This window comes from Lycorma delicatula, chromosome 5 (assembly GCF_047948215.1).
Source record: "Lycorma delicatula isolate Av1 chromosome 5, ASM4794821v1, whole genome shotgun sequence".
Lineage (NCBI taxonomy): Eukaryota > Metazoa > Arthropoda > Insecta > Hemiptera > Fulgoridae > Lycorma > Lycorma delicatula.
Window position 1 is genome coordinate 5,540,254 of NC_134459.1, and position 21,233 is coordinate 5,561,486.

Genomic DNA, 21,233 nt, shown 5'->3' on the forward strand with positions numbered 1-21,233 from the left:
CTTTGGGAAGGCCACGAGGAAATTTCACAGGACCGTCACTTCAGTTCCCTCCGCTTAAGAAATCAGATATGTATCACGGGCTAGAAGTAATAGTGAGAAGGCCGTACGCGATCGCTCTTTCAACCACTTAACATCCACGGAGTCGGTGAAAAGGATATTATGAACCTTTAAGAGAGGCTGATTTCGATAAGTCTTTCGATTAAGCCCTTCTCATCTAGGGAAGTGTTAAAGGTGATTGGGAAGAAGCGGAAGTCACAGAATACACCTGGCCTTAATTTGATTATCAACAAAATGCTTACTATGCTTCTATCTAAGGCCGTAATTTGTACGACTTGACTCTTTAACTGTATCCTTCGAACGACGTGCTACCCGTAAGAGTGGAAGGTGTCTCAAATGGTGATGATCCTTAAGCCGAGCAAGTCAGCGCATGAGTTGTCATCGTAGAGGCCAATACGCCTATTATCCGTTACGTTGAAGGTATTCGAAAGGATATTCCTTCGGAGAATATAGCCAGTTTTAGAGCAGAAAGAAGTTACTCCTGACCGCCTGTTCGGTGACCGCGGTGGTCACTCCACCCTTGACCAGATATACAGGATCATTCGTGTTGTCACTAAATGCTTAGAGGAGAAAAAACTTTGTTCTGCTGCTTTCTAGAAGTCCAGTTAGATAAGGCCTGGTTACTTGGTTTGCTGTACAAACTGAAAACTGTAGTCTACCTCAACCATTCGATTTGCTATCGCGTAGTTACTTGAACAAATGCTTTTTCCAGATTAAATATAAGGACGTGTTATTTGATTTCTTTAACGATTTCTCGGGTGTTCTCCAGGACTCAGTATTCCTGGGGAACGATACCACTACTGCACGATACGGCAATCATGACTCGATAGGACAATGGCTAGTTAAAATTAAAATAGGAAAATTTTATATCAGAATTTAAAGAATAGTTTCATAATTAGTAAAATTATGTACGATGGATGATAAAAAGAAAACGTTAAATCGCGTTTTTATGTTGTACGTTGGATGAGACGAAGTGTAGATAAAGCAGTGTAACAGATAAAATTGTAAATTATCAGTCTTTGAATATAATAACGTATTAAAAGATTGTCTTTTTTCTGAACTGTATCGTTGTTTTCAATTAATAAAATCGTTTGATGTGGATACACGATACAGTTATACCATATGAACGTACCTGTAAATTTTATTCGCTTAATAAATAGCGAAGTAAGAATGATACGAACCGCATTCCTTAATTTATTCCGGCGTGAGAACGATCAGATGTTACAGGTAGCGAGAGGAGGAATGTGCCAATACCTAAATGTGTAAGATATGTGTTTTAGTAAAACCATATATCGGTACACAGACGGAAATTAATTGTAATATAGACGATGTAGATGCACTTTTGCACTATATATATATATATTCAGTGACACTAGATATGGCCGTTAGTAACAACTGGCAACACCTGTAACGATCGCAACATTCTTCTACTCTATATTCATATTGTGTTATATGCGATGTCATACATACTAAACGAGCAGCTTTTGTTTCAGTAGTGGTATAATATTGGCAAACGTATTAGGTAATAAAAAAAATTCTTCTAAAGCTGCAGGATTTCAAGTTCTAGTGTGATAATGTATTAAAATTCGGCGACTGCCCGGCGGATTTCCGCCGGTTTTTTAATCACAATTGTTTTTACCAAACCGAGTTTTGAATTAACAACCTCATAGTATCTTAACTTGTTACAATAACCAAAGTTTTATTTACGAAATACTTTGTTTGTATCCCTAACCGTATGCAACAATAATCGTATAAAATATATACCAGAGCCCTAAAGAAATATTCGCGTATTCCCTAGGGGTTCCGCGAATAAGTTATGGGAAAAAATTCGTTAAAAGAACATCGTTGATACAGAATAGAAAAGGACGGAAAATTGCACCGTACAAGTCTTTAACTGATAAAAAAGATATTTACTAGTTTAGAAACATTCTACGCTTTCGTTCTGTTGTAATGCGTTTTATTTTACTCTTGTAATGTAGATATGCGTGGAAATGTTAAATGTTACTGAAAAGTCTACGCGGAATCCTTAGGGTTCCGCGGCAGCTACTGGGGAAAAAATTAATAAAAGTCGTAGTAAATTAAGAATAAAAAACAAAAGTAAAATCAAAATAAGAAAAACAGAAATTTAATTTTGATATCACGTGTTTTGGAGGTGATTGAGAAACGGTAAATTTCAATGTTTTTAAAATATAATTTCATCGTACGGACATCGCGCAATCGTTTAGATATCTCTTTATATTCCCATATTCTCTTACTACCTTTCCTCTTTTCCTCTCCCCCCTCCCGCAACTCTATTTCTAAACAACATTAATTTGTAAGATATAGGTAGGCCGAAGGGGTTCCGCCATAGAAATTGGTTTTAAAAAATTCCCGAGTAAAAATGGTTGGAAACCGCTGATTTACTTTATTATATGTTGAATAAAAATTTGCTTACCTTGTTTCGTTAAAAAATCATCTGAAAACAAGTAAAAAAAACTATAAACAGCACACACAACTCGTCCATCCACGAAATTTGTGTAGTATCTGGACGCGTTGAACTAAAGTGTAAACCGTTCTGATATTCTTGCCCGAGGTTAAAGCAAGTATTAAAAAAATAAATAGATAATTGTCGTAGGATTTTGATTACTTTACATTTTCGTTAATTTATGTTTGTTAATATAATATTTCGTTTGTTTACCCGTACTTTTTATATAAATTTTTCTATCGTAAAGAAGAATTTAAAATAAACGATGGAATATTATTTTATAAATAAAACAAAGAATTAACCGTTTGAAAGTTTACTCGTATTTGGAAATTATAATCATTATACTCTTTTGTCGTGTGTTTCTCGAGAAATATTTTAGATAAGATTTCTTATAAGAAGGTATAAAGTAAAAATTATATTTTATATGTAATACGTTTAGACAAATAGATACAAGATAAAACCGGAATACCATCTTACGGCAAGGTTATGATCCATCTTCGTCTTTATTTTTCTTAGTCATAGCTGCATAGTATATATTATTTTATTATTTCAGATACAGAGATGTTGATGGGGACGGTGGAAAAAAAATCTTTGTTAGTAGTTATAAGTAACAGCAATCTTCTTATTTCTATCCACCGTCACGACACGACGGTGTGTGGTTTTTTCTTTACCGACACAAATTTTTAGTCTGTGTCAGTATTAATGTTAGACCGCCTATGACTTTTGGCTCTGACCGGTCAGACGCTCTTTGCCTGTTTGTCGTTAAATCTTACAAGTTAACAAGTCTAACGGAGCCGTACGATCAAGTCACGCCATTACCGTCATCGTTCTCATTTGTCCGAACCTCTTCTCTTTCTTTATGCCTTTTATTTTTTTCCGTCTTCCTCTGTTTCCCTTTTATGTTAATAAATTATCTTTTCCGCTTATAAACAAACCGTAAACAGATTGAACTGTGAGAACATCAGAATTCTGAATACGATATCATTATTCTTCCCTTTTTCTTTTTTAAATAAGCTATCAAAAAAAATTGTTCTTTTATACGATTGGACGTAAAATAATTAATTTTGTCGACAATAATAACAAAAACATTCGTCATAATTTATTTAATTTTGGGGTAAATTTGATGAAACATTTAGCTACATATATTTAAAATAAACGGATTTAAAAGAAATTTTTCAGTTCGTATTAAAATATGAGTTTACGGGTAAGCTATTAAGCTAAATTTCAAAAGTATTTTACAGTAATATTAGTTGAAAAGAATAACAAATGCGTTTTTTATTTTAGAGTTACCGTCGGTTATTTTCCATCGAAATTGATTGATATTGTTTATTAATTTTAAAGACATTTTAATTAAGCATCTAATTCATTCTTCTGGGCGCATAGTTCTGTTGGTTTTCATACTTCGTTATGTATAATTTTTCATAAAAAAAAAAATTCGCTTCATATTTATTCTTCTGGTTATAGAATACTTTTCCCGTTATTTAATTAATGTGCTATGTAAATACTTTCCAGTCGGTATTGCGATATGATGCTACATTTCTTTTTATCGGGCCTGTAGTTTTATTTTTTTTAATGGGAAATAATTGTTCAGAATTACAATTGTAATTATTATGTTATTAAAATTGTAGAATTGTAGAATTATTGTAGAATAATTATTATTATCGGGTTATTAAAATTGTGAAAGGTTACCGAAAACGAACAAAATAAAGAAGATGAGGCCAAATTAAAAGAATTTCCATCGGAAAAAGAGATCTTGTAGTATCAAAGTAGTAATTAGAAATTTTTTTTTTATATTTAGAGTAGCGCTAAACAGCTAAATAACGTGAAGTATAGGAAATAACGAAAGGAAAAGAACAGCAAATTTTGAAACACGGTGTTACAGGAGAATATTGAAAATTATTGGGTCGATTGAGAACAATTTGGAGAAGAGAAAAAGTTATGGCAAAAGATTCTTTAAAAGAACATCGTTAATACAGAAAAGAAAAGAACGGAAAATTGCACCGTACAAGTCTTTAACTGATAAAAAAGATATTTACTAGTTTAGAAACATTCTACGCTTTGATTCTGTTGTAATGCGTTTTATTTTATTCTTGTAGTGTAGGTATGCGTAACCCACCGGGTTGGTCTAGTGGTGAACGCGTCTTCCCAAATCACCTGATTTGGAAGTCGAGAGTTCCAGCGTTCAAGTCCTAGTAAACCCAGCTATTTTTACGCTGACTTGAATACTAGATCGTGGATATCGGTGTTCTTTGGTGGTTGGGTTTCAATTAACCACACATCTCAGAAACGGTCGAACTGAGACTGTACAAGACTACACTTCATTTACACTCATACATATCATCCTCATTCATCCTCTGAAGTATTATCTAAACGGTAGTTACCGGAGGCTAAACAGGAAAAAGAAAAAAGAAAAAGAAAAGTGTAGGTATGCGTGGAAATGTTTAATTAATGGTTATTAAGGGATTTTCCTTATCGCTCTCCACAAAAAAGGATGGTGCGTGGGTTTGTTTGTTTATTATATGTGCTCACATTTTTATTTTAGCTTCAATCGGCGTAGAGCGGATCGATGGTGGTATGCCGAGCGGCTGCGCACGAACGATTCATACTTCTCGAACGATCTACGTAAAATTATATTTGTGTTTTGGGGATAAAAAAGGAAAACATTGGGGTTAGAGCCGTGTTAAAAAATTACAACTCGAGAAACATGTAAAAATGTTCAGGATTTTGAAGCTTTCATTGTAAAAGTTTTTGTTGTTGTTAGTACGCTAAATTCATGAACGTTATTTGGTTACAATTGACAAAAATATTTAACAAAATCATATGTAATGAAATATAAACCGTGTAATATTTACGTGGCGGATCTTAGGATTGCTTTTTTTCTACTTATATTTTTAAGTTGTATTATACTGTCTATACTTCTATTTATAGTAAATAACATTTTTAATGTAATTTTTTTTTATATAATTGCTAAATTTGTTTTATTTAAATTTATTGTCATTAACTAATAAGTTTTAATTTTTTTTTTCAGATCTTTATCCCTACTGATATTTATCTTAGCGACTTATTTCAGCAACGCCGTTGCAAGACAAGTAAGTAACATTTAACGTTTAATATTAAATTAAACTTTAATTTATCTAGTCGAAAGAACAATAATAAATTAATCAAATAATATTTATTTTTAGTCTAATTAAAAAGTTGATTTCACGTTGTTTTTTACCGAAACCTTTTTTTTTGTAATAGAATAAATTGTAATTAATTAAACATTAATTTTGTAAACAGTCTTAAACAATATTGCCGTTAGTTTCCAGTACTAAAAGCTTAAACAATAAAATTAATTGTCGAATACAATTTTAACTTTCTTTTTTTCAAAGATCAAGAACAGTATTCTCAATACATATCTTAGTAACATTTAAAAATTAAATTATATTCGAATAATCCCTTACAAGATTCAAACCCCGATTTTTCTTAGTAATAAAAGCAATCGCACAAGAAAGTACGCCATCCCGTTCAATGATTTTTAAAGTTTGTGATGAGCGTAGGGAATTTTATTTGCAATAAATCTGTCGCTTAGAGCTTGCCAAAAATGATTCCGTAAATTGAAATTAATACTTACCAAATCAGTACCGTAAAAGAAGAGATAGATACATATAGATGTGTAGTCTTTCGATCGGCTACTTGGTAGACAGAGATGAGAATCGGATCCTTTTCTTTTCGTCCGATGAAAAACGGTCTCATCTTCCAGGGTAGATTAATTCTCAAAACGGGAAAGCATTATGGTCAGCTCTTAAACAATATGTTTTTGGACGGAGATCACTGTACGGTCTTAAAATCGACATTCGATGAGTAGTTTCAACTTAACTAATCGTCAAATCAATATTTTTTAAAACTGTAGTGTATACTGATGTTTGCCTCCAGTTTCCGTAGGTCATTTACCCTCACAACATTTTAGGCACCGTTTTTACCGATGAGAGGTCTGACAACGTATAATTAGGCTGCCTTGATCACCTGATTTATTACCTCTATGGAAATTTTTAAGCGTAGAGTTAACACCAATAATCTAAAAGCCCTTCTTGAACTAAATGAGTATAACGCTAACACCACCTTCAATAATTGTCACCGAATTCATATGATTAGTACTGTATCTGTGTGCATTTGCGCTTTCGTATATACGTATCAGTGATTTAGGAAAACGTAGAAACGAATAAAATTATATTGAAGCAGATGATAATTTTTTTTTTGTAATCGTAGATTTAATTTGCTTTGATTATCTTTGCTTGTAATGTTGCTTTTTTGTTTACGTGTTAAATATAATTTTCGTATTTCTTAAATTAAGGATTTTTTACTGCTCTATTCTCAGTTGGATTATTTTTTTATGGGGGCCTCTTAAAAACTTTTAATGTTTAAAAGCCGGAATTTTACCAATACCGACATTTTTGTCATAATTTCTGTTTGTTTTTATTGCTAAAATAGCTTACTTTATTATACTTGTAATACGACATTCTTTGGTCCGTAGTATTTAGATAATATAATTGTTCAAAAAAAGACATTTTCGTTAAATTGTATAAAAAAGAATTAAAAATGTTGCTTTTTACTTCCTTGTACGAAGTAAAGAAAATATTGTAATCGCGAAAAATTTCGGTTTTCAAATTTCAACGGAAATATTCATTTTGACCATCCCTGAATCTATTTTGACTAGTTTCTGCGTGACGGCGCGTACGTATGTATCTCGCAAACTCAAAAACGATTAGCCGTAGAATATCGAAATTTTGTATTTAGGACTGCTGTAACATCTAGTTGTGTACCTTCCCTTTTTATTGCAATCGGCTAAACCAAAAGTGTCCAGAAAAGCCGAAAAAAAAAAAAATTGGATTTTGAACTTTTTCTTAATTGCAGTAATAGGCCCTCATTGAGAGCTTTTCAGCGATATATCATATTGTACATATATCATATTGCGTCGGTTTCAGAGTTATAGCCAAATAAAAATTTTAATTAATGAAACATTTGAACCTGTAAGGCACATCGGTTCGAATCAGACTTCATTTCCTTTTTTATTTTTTAACTTTTTTTTATTTATTTTTTTAACATTTTTTTTTATTAACCCGTGATATAAAAAAAGGTATGCAAAAAATAATTATTCAATAACATTAGAAAAAAATTTGAGAAAAAAGTTATTAGTGAAATAAAATGTTATGTACTTTTAAAAATATATGTAATTTAATAGGCATTATTACATGTATATATGTACGGTAATAGAATTGGTGAAACATCTTATTATTTAATATTAATTGAAAATTATAATTTAGAATCGTATTATTTTTGGATTTTCCAGTTTAATTTCTGCTTAATTTTATTTAATTATTCTGGAATTTCTGTTTTTATCTACATTAAAGTTAACTACAGAGTGATTAAAAAATAGACCCTCACAAGAGCAACATATACTCTGAGGCATACGTGGCCAATCTTTAATAAATTGCAAAAAATTCTTACCTTTTAGTTCATTATTCCTCTGATATTGTCCGACAGTATTCTCGCTAAGTCGGAGTTGATCATCATTTCGTTTATTTTTTTTTTTTTTGTTGCCAATTATTTGATCGCTCTTTGGTTTGATATAATTCTTCTAATCTTAATTTGTGTACACGTTCTTAATTTGAGTATTATTATTGTACAAATAAAATCCATGTTTACATGAAACTCAGTACTTTCCTGTGTACTTATGAATTTCATGAACTTTACATGTATTTCATGTTCTGTACACGGTCTTAATTTATATATTATTATTGTATAAATAAAGTTCATGTTTGATTTATTAATAATTATTAACCTTTGATTGTAAAAAATGTTTTACGATGAATTAGAATTCAATAAGAACAAAAAATAAGAAAAAATATCATAAATTATTAATGAAATAAAATTTTATGTACTTTTAAAAATGTGATCATGTAATTTAATATTCGTACAAGGAAAATCATGCGGTGTCAACATCAGTTATTTAATATTTTTAAACGATCCATCTTAACCACGTGAGTGATACTAAATGTATGATGATTTAAATTAAAACAAAACATTTTTAAATCGAAAATAATAATTTTAAGCTAAAATTTAAAATTTTAATAAATGAAAACTCTTGAAGGGTAGATTTCAATTGAACCTTACTTCACTTCACTTCAAATAACGATACTACCCATGAAAATCGTCTTGAAAAATTTATGATTTACAAGTAATAAAAATTAAAACGTATTTTTTCATACTTTTTATATTTCCTAGGAATTAAAATAATTTCAAAGGATCGTTTAAAATTTCAATTTATCTAGGTTGACTCATAAAAATCTGTAAAGGTATAGTTTTAAATTCACACATTATCCATTCTATAATGTTTTATGTAATGGATTTATCATCTACAAATTCACCGTTTTTATGAGGGTTATTTTTTTACACAATTAAATAAATATATACAGTCTATTCCCGCGGAATAATAATAGATACACTTTATAATTGATTTGAAGGAGGGAAAGCCCACAGTAATTAATTCCCCTACACTCCGTTTTATTCCAGCTGCCACCCTGTAGTAGCTACCGATTGATGATAACGATAAATGAATTGTTTATAGCGTGGGAAAAATTGCCACGCCTGACCCGGACTCAAATCCAGAACCTCCGGATGAAAGGTAGAGATGTAATTTTTAAAACTATTAAAATTTAATTTAAAAACATAGTTTAACGTTACACTTCCAGACTTTATAATCTTGCCGGTGTACTTCCTCCTATTTCATAGTAAAATAAAAGTTTAATCTTTCGTTGAATCGATATAATTTACACTCTTTTGTGATTTTGTAGACGGTTTTTTAATCTCAGTGTCCTGCTCTGCTACACAGTTGTGCAAATAAATCTTAGTTATTAGGTTTATTAATATTTGAAAATCGATAAAATTATTGTAAACCACGATCACCCAGATTCTATCTCTAAAGTTAAACCGCACCAAACAAACATTTAAAAAAAACATTTGTCAAATGTTTGTTTGAAGACTCGCAAACATTTGTTTAATGCGCGTGTTAGAATTTTATAAACAGCCACAAAATGTTTTGTTTTTTAGCGAGTTAACGGGTGAGTCATCGTTAGTAAGAGAGAGTTAATCAACTTGTTTTGTCTGCAAAATTTTTGCGCTATGAATGATATTAAATATGCGTTTAATTAAACTCGGTTTATTATATCCAGGAAATGGCTTCATAACATTGTCGTATTATGGAAATGCAGCATCGAGTACAAACACGATTGGTTACTTCTTTGATTGGTGATCGAGTAAAATCACGATTGGTGATTAGTTACTTGAAACGATTAGAATTACTTCCTGGAATCGGTGTAACGGCTGAAGATCAGCGATCCAGATTGTTCCTGTCTCCGTTAACTTCCATAAATGGTTTACTTAGATATCCATCCACCACAAATTTTTCCTTTGTAACCGACTTTGACGTTAATAAAAGAATACCAAGAATCAACCGGTAACCGGTCGTAGCAGAACAATACACTGGTAGAACCTTTATGATTAAAGTAATCAGTACCGGATATCTGGAGATATCCGTTACTTGTAACTGCGCTGTACTTGTTTTTCATCTAGTGATCCATAGCTTGTAGGAAATTTCCACGGAAAATTTTCTGTTAAATTATTCCATGATCGAAAAGTTTTTGAAAACCCACCATTGCTTCTACAACTTCAGGTACCGTAAGCGATACTAATTTCTTTGAGACCTTAAGGACTACATCAAAGAACAATATGATTCTCCTGTTGCTAAACCTCTTACACCAGTCTAACAATCTGATAAGAGGCGTTCATTCACAGTAACATATTTCTGATAATTTGTGTTCTTTCGTTTTGTGTCCTGACATACTTGACCACAAATCTAAATCAGTTGAAGAAGTTCTAATGAAATTCCTACCACCATTTTTTTTTCCGTTTAGCCTCCGGAACCAATGTAAGGTATTACTTCACAGGATGATATGTATGAAGAATGTAAGTAAAATGTAGTCTTCTATTGTCTCAGGTTGACCGTTCCTGAGATGTGTGGTTAATTAAAACTCAGCCGCCAAAGAACACCGGTATCCACGATCTAGTATTCAAATCGGTATAAAAGTTTCTAGGATTTGAACCTTGAAACCCTAGACTTCAAAATCAGCTGATTTGCGATGAAGAGTTCACCACTAGACCAACTCGGTGGGTAATTCCTACCGCCTGGTAAATTGTCAACCATTATTTAAGTCATTAAAGAAACCCGTACAACGATTGTTTCCTCTTCAAGAATTTTATTTTCCAATAGCCACGTAATATTATTTCGTCCGAAAAAAATCACATTGCAGCTACATAAAGGCAACTTCACTACATGAATTCATTGTTTGGTATGAAATGAAAAAAAGATTTAGCGCTGAAACTAATGTAATAAATGTTAGACTAACTGATTAAAGAATATAAAAATACTTGAGACAACTGATTGTTACACAACGTTTTTGTTTAAATGTTAATTTGTTTAAATGATAGTATTGGACAGATCTTAAGATATATATAAATTTCTATTAAATAAAAAAACTAGAACAGAATATTGAGATAAATTGTTATATTTTAATTACGCAAAAATGGAATTATTTCAATGATGCGGGATCCCGCGAAAGTACTTCATGATAAAATTAAGGTAAGATATGTCTTACCTCAATATTCTGTACCAGGTGGTTTATTATTATTATTATGCTTTTACGGCCAACATGGGACCACTTAAGTCAATTTTAGTTGGATCTTTTCTGAGAAAAGCGTGTTATTTTACTCTTTCGAGCTGCCCAGTATTTCTTCATCCGTTCAGATCTTGCTTTCTTTTCTTCATCCGTAAACACCCTCTTCCTTGTATTTTGTCGTTTGTCTGTCTTTTGTTTAAATCTAATGCTTTTATCTTTTAGCTTTGTAATTTTATTCTGTAGGTCAGTCAGGGAAATTCCCAATTCTTTCATATCTTCTCTAATTTCTTTGATCCATCCTACTTCTAGCTTTTGGAACCAGAGCTTTTCAATGATATTTCTTGACAGTCTTGTTTGCGGTGTCCTTATGAGATGACCGAAGAAAGAGATTCTTTTTTTCCGCATAGTATCAGTAACAGTATTTCTCGATACACCACCTCATTTGGCACAATCCACCATTGGCCTTCTTTTTGGTGTTTTTTATTGATACACGTTCTGACAATTCTCCTCTCTATTTTCAGAATTTTTTCAATTCGGTTTTTCTGAGTGATTTTGAAAAGAGTCTTCCGTAGGTGACTTCTGGCTGTACTACAGTTTTATAATGTTTAAGTTTTGTTTTAGCAGAAAGGCATTTTTTGTTATATGTTGACCGAGTTAATTTTTGGGATTTAATAATTTTATTTGTCCTGTTTTGCCATGTCACTTTTTCATTTAAATTATAAGTTATTATTTCCCCTAGATATTTAAATTGTTTTACTATTTTAATTTTCTGATTGTTTACCGTAATGTGCTCTATTACCAGAGGATCTATGGCCATTAGTTCAGTTTTTTCGAAAGAGATATGAAGCCCTATCTTTTGTGCTAGGTTTTGAAGGCTCATGATTTGTGTTTTGGCTTCTTGAATATTATTTGCTAAAAGAGCGAGGTCATCTGCAAATCCTAGGCGATTTAGTGTGATGGAGTTTTTCTTAGTACCCATTTTTATATTTTTGGGATTTATTTCATACCATTTTCTCATGACAAATTCAAGGGCGCAGTTAAAAAGGAGTGGTGAGAGGCCGTCTCCTTGCCTCAATCCAGTTTTTATGTAGAAGGGTTGAGAGAGTTCACCTCTGAATTTCACTCTGGACTGGGTATTGGTTAAAGTTAATTTTATCATGTTTACGAGTTTAGGGTGAAGGCCCAGGTTTCTCAGAATATTCAGCATGGATGGTCGGTGTATACAATCATAGGCCCTTTTAAAGTCGACGAAGGTGATTATTAGTTGTTTTTTCCGTCTTTTATATAAGTCCATCATAAGTTTTAAGGATATTATTTGCTCCGGGCAACCTCTCCATGGCCTAAATCCCCCTTGGTATTCCCCAAGTTCCAGTTCAAGTTGGTCTTTGCATCGGTTGTATATGATTCTCGACAGGATTTTGTATGTGCAATTCAGGAGAGATATGCCTCTGTAGTTTTCAGGATTAGTTTTATCCCCCTTTTTATGTAATGGATGGATGAGGGCTGTGGTCCAGTGTTCTGGAAGTTTTTCTTCGTTCCATATTTTCACGAGGCATACATGTAGGGAAGTTTTGACTGAATAAACTGATGAGTGTTTCCAGAGTTCTGCGAAAAGCTGGTCTTTTCCGCTTGCTTTGTAGTTTTTTATTTCATTTAAGGCTGCGAGAACTTCTTGAATTGTTGGCGGGTTGATATTTACCGGTGAAGTTTTAACTGGAGTTTCAGTGTCAATCTCAAAAAGCTCTGGGGGGTCGTCACAGTTGAGGAGTCTATTGAAGGTTTCTGCAAAAATTTCAGCATTTTCTTTATTGGTGTGGGCCATATTTCCTTTTTTTCCTCTCACCATAAGGATGGGTGGTTCATATCTTTGAAGAGCCTGACCAAAAATTTTATAATAGTCTCGGAAATTAGTTTTCTTGGAACTTTCTTCTATTTGCTGAATCAAGTTTTTTTGGGCTTGTCGTTTGGTTCCTCTTATAATTTTCTGAGTTATTTTCCTTTGTTTGGTGAATTCATGGTTAGATTCTTCAGTTTTCTGGGTTTGGTGGTTGATCCAAGCCCGGTGTCGGTCTTTGACTGCTTTGTCACATTCTTCATTCCACCATTGGTGTTTTTTTCTTGGGTTTATAGGGGCTAGTTCTTCAGCTATTTCTTTCAGTTGGGATGTCAGTTCTTTTAAATTATTAGTTAATTTGATTTTTTTTGTTGTTTCTTCAAAGATGGCATTGTTTATTAATTTATGTGGATCATAAGCTCTTTTGTTTTTAGGTTGGGATTTTTTCTTTTTATGCGGGGTGAATTTTATTTTAACTTTAATTAAGTAATGGTCCGATCCAGTATCTGTTCCTCTCAAGACTTTTACATTATAAATCTCCATGTGATAATTCCGGTCCATGCAAACATGATCCAGTTGCCATTCTCCTTTTTTCCAATCTGGGTGTTTCCAAGTCTTCAATTTGTTTGGTTTTCTCATAAAATAGGTGGATTTTGAGATCATATTATGGTTTCTGCAAAATTCGACAAGTCTTTGGCCGTTCTTGTTAGTTTTCTTTTGGGCAGGCCATTTTCCGATAATATCACGATATCTTCGTTCTTTACCAAGTTGGGCATTAAAGTCCCCTATTAAAATCTTCGTGTGGGTCTTATTTATGTTGTTTGCAGTTTGGTCAAGAAGTTCCCAGAATTTGTCCATCTCTTCTCTATCTTTTTTAAGATTGTTTTTGTCATTGGTGGGAGCATGGACATTTATTATGGTGTAGAATTTATCGGCTGATTTTAGGGTTAAGGTTGAAATCCTGGGGGAGTAAGACTTAAATTCTACGACTGAGTCAATTATTTTAAGATTGATTGCAAATCCTGTTCCGAACTGTGGGCAATTCTTCATCACACGTTTCCCGGGGATTCCTTTGTAAATTCTGTAACCCTGAGATTCAAACGGCTCTCGATCGGTGTTTCTCATTTCTTGAAGTCCTGCGATTAGGATATTTTGTTTGTCCATTATGTCTGTTAGAGTTTTTAGTTTGCCGGGTTGAGTTAGAGAATTAATGTTGTGAGTGGCAATGTAGTTTATTTGCTTGTGTCTTATCCTCAATTTTGAAGTTGTGTTGTTTTTGGATGTTTCCAAACGCTCCGATTCATTGTTATCTAATTCATTGTTATATTGTTATTTAAGCAGCTGCCCACCGGATCCGAGTGCAGCCTTCTCTGGTATTTACCAGACGGTGGATTTTTTCTTAAAAGACCTTCCATATTTGACTTTCAAAGGCAAGTCAGCCTTGGGTGGGAATAAATTCCCGAGTTACAACTCTGGATGTGATCCAGAGAGGTGATTCCGATTTAGTTCACCAGTAGAAATCTCCACGTTTCTAACTGGTTATCCAGACGAACCAACGTGGAGGCGCAAACCGATTTTTTTTAATTGAGATTTTAAGTATGGAGAAAGTTTAAATCGGTTCCGGAATCATTTCGTCCACCAGGTGGTTTATTTAATAGAATTTAAATATAATTTAACAGTACAGAAGAAAAATATTAATCTTAAAAAGATTAATTTCAGTAAAGCAATATTTACGTATATAATATACATATGTGAAGAATGTAACACACTTTCAAGACATTTTCTACCTGCGAAAATAAAAAAGAAAGTACTTATAAAAATAGGTTCGGAAACGCCTCGTTAATGAGTGTCGGCTGGCGAAAAATTTCGCCCTGATTTCTGTAACTTCAGCAAAATTAAGCCAGACTGTAATTCTTGAGATCAAAATTAAGAGTTTATATGAAATATGACCTGAAAAATTGGAAAAAGTACGTCCCAAAACTATAACTTTAATAAATTTTAGTTTTAAAATTTGTTCACAAAAATAACAAATAGAAATACAAACAATAAAATCAGCTTACAAAAATTAACTAAACAACTGAAAATGTTCTCCGTTACAAAGGATACAGCTCTGCCCTATTCCTATGAATAACGCTGGTGGCTTTTCGTATTTCAACCGGTTGTTTATATTAGTTGTACTGCCCTGCGGATTCCAGTAACTAACTCTTCTCTTGAAACCGACAGAATTATTTTTTAAATTTTGATTGTCTACTTTTCTAAAAGATTTAATGTTTTTGTTTGTAATATTGCTAATTTTGTTTCGTTTAATCCCTTGTTGAAAATTTAGATATGTTTTGTTATAGATAAACTTCAAAATTCTTTCTTTTTTTTTTAATCTTGAGTCGTTTGACTGGTTTGATGCAGCTCTCCAAGATTCCCTATCTAGTGCTAGTCGTTTCATTTCAGTATACCCTCTACATCCTACATCCCTAACAATTTGTTTTACATATTCCAAACGTGGCCTGCCTACACAATTTTTTCCTTCTACCTGTCCTTCGAATATTAAAGCGACTATTCCAGGATGCCTTAGTATGTGGCCTATAAGTCTGTCTCTTCTTTTAAGTATATTTTTCCAAACGCTTCTTTCTTCATCTATTTGCCGCAATACCTCTTCGTTTGTCACTTTATCCACTCGTCTGATTTTTAACATTGTCCTATAGCACCGCATTTCAAAAGCTTCTAATCTTTTCTTCTCAGATACTCCGATCGTCCAAGTTTCACTTCCATATAAAGCGACTCTCCGAACAAAATCAAAATTCTTACGTTTGTATTTAATTTCTATGGATTTTATACACTCCATTTTACTCAAAATCAAATTCTTCATAAGTTTTGTTTAAAACTTTTACGTGTTATTACCCGTTTAACAAAGTTATTTTACGCCAAATATAAAAATTTTCGATAGCAATTTTTTGAATTTTACCCTAGCTATCTTTTGAAAACTATTAAAAATACATATTTAGACCTATTTTTTTTAATTTTTCACATCAGATTTTATATAAAACCATTAAACTTACCCTTTAATTTTGGTTCCAAGAATTGTAGTCTGGCTTAATTTTAGCAAAGGCGAAGTCTTTCGACATCCGACGGTCGCTAAACCTTCGTTTATATGAACTTTCTTCTTTATTTTTAGCAGTAGAACACGTCGGAAAGTTTGTTTTATTGTTCGTGAATTATTTTGCCTATTAACGCAGCGTTACATACTATTGCATATTATATACGTCACACTACAACAATAGAGTGATGAAATTTATGATGTCAAGTTTAATCTTAGCTCGTTTTTAAATTATAGATGGGTTCTCATTATTTTAAATATATTTTAGAACATTACAGTAACAGTGTATCCCCTTTTTTAACATATTGTAAACATTTTGATGACACAATAGTATTTTACGTGTAATATGTGAGGTTTTTTAACATATATTTATTTATTATTCGGTTTTTGTTTTAGATTGTAATTGCTGCTTTAAAAGAAAGGAATTTACTGTTTTAAATATGTTTTTACGGATGATTGTTTTTTCGTAGCCCTTCTGAATTACTACCTGACTGTAACAGTTACTCTATTACTTTACGTTACGGTTGTTTATCACCGGTATAAAAACAAAAATCTAATCGATCGTCTTTGAGTTTTAAACTTACAGTTAACTGTTATACTAAACATTCTTAGTAAATATGGTTGTACCGGTTTGTTTTAAAGCTTGTCAAATTTGATTTATTGTTTAGTTACCGGTTGCTGTGGCTTATGTCAGATAAGTGTTTAGAACGTCAACAGTTACACAGGGGATTAGTAGTAGTTAGTGTGAGTAATCTGATATACGGTCGAGGGGAACAGAGGTGCAATTTAAATCAATTGATGAAGCGAAAGGAGAGAAAATAGAATCTCAATCGATGGTTTGTAGATAGGTTAGTTATAAGCAATTAAATAAGAAAGAAAAACAGCAGGTCGTCTGTAATGTATGCATTACTTAAATGCTACGTTCTGTAACCGATATATTTCTACCCGGTTTAAAATGAATAAATCTTGAACAATGTTCTTATTGTTTAGGTCTAAAGCTTTATTTCTTATCCCCGTACTCTATCGAATCCTCTTCAACGTTCTCACACTATTTTTTCTAGGGCTACGTATAAACATCTCTTATTTTATGCTTTTAATTATTTTTAAAAAATTCTATTTATAGCATATTAGTTAAAAGATTTTAGAAGTTATTAAAAAGTACCTCCGATAGATTTAATCGGTACGTATATTATTTTATTAGAACTCCAATATCGTTTTGTTTTTTGTTCTTTTAATTTGTGTGAGTTGTTTACACGATAAATGTATCGCGTCTTTCATATTTATTACTTTCCCGGCTGTTATTTGTAATATAATACAAAAGGTACTTCAAAATATCACGCCGGACTTCGGAGAAGAATTCTTCATATTAAAAAAAGTCCCCAGAGAATATCCATTTAAAAATTTCTTCCTGTATGACTTTTTTTTTAAATAATAAGTTTTCATATAAATAAAGGTATTGAAACCGTACAATACCAAAAAATATTTTCAAAATGGACGCCATTTAAAATCATTAATGATAAATTTCTTAAAAACTAGTTACTTAAAAAAATATTTTAAAAATAGGAAACATTAATTTTAAATAAATAAACTCCTGTTATTTTATGGTTTTTAATTTACGTGAAGATTAAAACAGACTATTTGATAAAAAATAAATATCTCCGGTCTAGTAGTTAACTCGTTGTCGCAAATCGAAGCTTCTGAGATTGAAATCCTAGCAAAAAGGTTAGTCGCTTTTATAAGGATTTAAACACCAGACAACGGATTCTGGCGATCGAGGTTCAACTAAATACACGACTCGGTAATGGTCGGCCTGAGTCTGTACAAAACTACATTTCATTTACACGTCATACATATCATACTCAATTCATCGGGCCATAGAGGGGATTTGCTTATTGTTCACTAGTCGAACAGATTGCAATGTACACGTAAAGAAAATAAAATAATTACTTGATCTAACATAGTAGATCGCTTCCTTAAATATTAAAATTTTTATTTTTTATTTAAAAGAGATTTGATGTTAAACATTTCAAATAGTCGTCTCTTCAAAAGTTTACTTTTAATAGTATTTAAAGATTACAATACAAAATGTTCGTACCAAATTTATATTTAATATTTTATCAAGATCAAAAGTTGTTAAAAGTTTACAAAAAATATTTTTCTAAATTATTAAAAAAAAATAATTTTTTTAATAATAACTAATATCTATTTTTCTTTAGTTTCATAGTTAGATTCGTTTGCTGAAATTTGGCATAAAATTTTATAGATAATATAGCCAAAAAAAACATCAATTGCTACCATTATTGCTAAAATCATTATTCCTTTTCGGAAATTTTGTACTTTTGATGTTTTGAGCTATACTGAATTCAGAAAAATTTGCTAAAAACTTTTCTATGTCTGTTTGTATGTGAATTTATATGCTGGAAACTGTTTGCTTAATATTTCTTCCGCAGTTTACCTCGCAATCATAATATTTGAGGTGATAACCTCAATATCAGGGTAATTAATTCTGTCGCACTTTTAAAAAGAATTAATTTAGATGGTGAGAAAATATTAAGATCTTTACTTCAAATTTAACTTGAGCGCTATTTAGAGATTGTTTGTTTTGAGCCGTCATCCCAACCCCGTAGGGGAAGACACCCGCCTAGTGACGTTCCGGTCGCCCCCCGCCCGTTTTTTGTCCTATTGGGCTTTAACGGGAGTCGTCTATCGCCCTCTAACTTTTTACATCTCATAGTAATAAGCCTGGCCTCGTTGGGATGCCACCGATGTAAATGCCTCGGTACACATTTGCATCGGTGATTTAATAACTCAGCTTTTGCCTTCGCTATAGGCCTCGTCCGGACATCTTGAGTGTCCTAAATCGTATCCCTGTGACTTAGCTAACCGAGCTCGCGGAAGCGCGAACCCCACGCCTAGTTCTCCTTATTATGAGCCAATTTCGTGAATGTCTCGTAATTCGAGGCAAATAAACACAACATACCACCAAACATGTTAATCGCAGCAACGAAATTTAGTCCTAGTTCCCTTAGTGAACTCGGCTTAAACTTTAATAAACCCCAAATTTAGGTTAAATTATGGACTCCGGTCTGGTCCACTGTGGAGAGGCGGATAGACCACCTACTCCTACTCCCACTCGGCTCCATCGCAGAGTTCCGCGTGACATTCACCACAATAAACTTATCGTCGAGATGTCGCTACACCTCACGGCTGCATGGCATCCCATGCCTACCGGCAGTGCACGCCGTTCCGCCGACAGCTTCAACAATCAAAGTCACCTCTTTCTAACTAACCGTGGCTCGCTGCCGAAGCGCCTACCTTCGGTCAATCAGACTGTCCAAGCGGACTCTAGCCCCTCCGGGTTCCTACTCTACTAAATCCCTTCGGCCGCTCTACGTCGGACGAGGAATCGAAGGAAGCTAGCCACAATTGACCAGTCTCTACGAGTCCTCCAGTCGAGTCGCAGATCAAAGAACGAGTTTGCTCTCTTCAGCTCCCTAATAATTCTGGTACGCTCAGCTTTGTACCGTCAACATACAGGACATGGTCCACCGTGTCATCGACCCTACAGTCCGGACACAAGCTGGAGTCAACCGACCTAATTCTAGCCAAACTATCCCTAAAAGCACCACGTCCCGAAAGAAATTGAGTAATATGCCGATCGGTGGAAACCGGATAATAACTCGCAACTCCCTAACATGTGGAAAAATCCCATGCGTGTATCGATCAGTAGAAGAATCGTTCGACCTAGTTTGCCAAGAGTCAAAACCTTGGTCTTCGATTTCTCGCATACGCCTTGACGTTAGAAGGTTTCCCTTCTTAGAAACATACCGTTGGCTACGCTCCGTAGTCAAAATAACTAGGGGTTTTATGTCGGCAATTACATTGACTGCCTCTCGCGAAACAGTCCTGTAGCCGCCGACAACAGCTAACTATAGAAGACGCTGGGCTCGCAAAAGGATGTCCCTATAACATTGAAATTGTAAACGATGAGCCCAGACGAGCCCAGGGTACAACATTATGGCCTCACAGAAACCTTTGTAAAGAACACGCACGGTACGGTAATTCAACTCCCAATCGGGATGGATGACTACGGACACCGAAGAAAGCATCGATGGCCTACAAAATCGTTTTCCTTTCAGCTTTTTCTATCGTCAATGTTCTGTTAGTATAAAGTACGGTATATTTTTCGTACGCGTATACATCTTCAGTACATCATTTTTAATGATCTACCTCTGTTTATCGATCCTTTTGTTACTACCAAAAAATAAAAAATAAAATTCTCACACTCTTACCTTAATATTTAATTCTTCACTATCCTTTATTCTTTCTCGTTTCATAAAATTTGAGTTACTTTTAATTTGAAGAAAATAATATCGTTGAAATTACATTGAATTTATTACAGCACTATTCATTTTAAAAATTTTAATTAATCGGTGCTAAAATAAACAAAGATTTTTTAACTTTTAATTGTTACATCCTACCGTTTCGACATTTATTAAAATAATTTTTTTAAATGAACGGTTCACGATGAGAATGATTTTAAATTTTATACAATTTAGGTGTAATGTATACCGCCAGCCTAAAAAATAAAAACTTAACTTTTTACTGTTTCACGTCGTCGATTTGAATCTTTTAAAATCTGTTTTGTCTTTTCTTAATGAGGTTTTATTAAGATGATAATATTTATTTAACAGTATCCCAAGAATATTGTATAAATTCTCACTTTTAATTTCAATAATTAATTTCTTGATGTAGAAGCCTAAATTATTGCCATTTGATTTGTTTTTCAGACTGCGTTTTTTTTTAAAAATAATATATCTTAGCCTAACATTAAAGTGGAATAACCTGAATTTTATACTGTTTAAAAAAAAAAGCTACTGTAGAAATGTTTTCTTTTGGTAACAAAATAATTAAAGTCGTACGAATAATAGCTTTTTCTTTGCCCGGAAAAATTTTTAATTTGCGCTCTACCCTACATTCCGGGAAAGTTCAGTAATATCATTGACAGTTTTTTAAGCAAGATTAATTTTCTATTTTATTAATTTTTTTTTTTTTTTTAATAGGCTACCTGTT

The 21,233-nt window shown here is 32.8% G+C and overlaps 1 protein-coding gene across 4 annotated transcripts in view; it reads left to right on the forward strand.

The window, feature by feature from the left end:
- Positions 1 to 21,233, forward strand: part of Ppn (proteoglycan-like sulfated glycoprotein papilin) — a 531,917-nt gene that overhangs the window by 296,538 nt on the left and 214,146 nt on the right. For all 4 annotated transcript variants that reach the window (XM_075365575.1, XM_075365573.1, XM_075365571.1 and 1 more), the window contains exon 2: positions 5,550 to 5,610. In XM_075365575.1, coding sequence (XP_075221690.1) covers positions 5,550 to 5,610 — 61 coding nt within the window. The remainder of the gene's footprint in view (positions 1 to 5,549; positions 5,611 to 21,233) is intronic.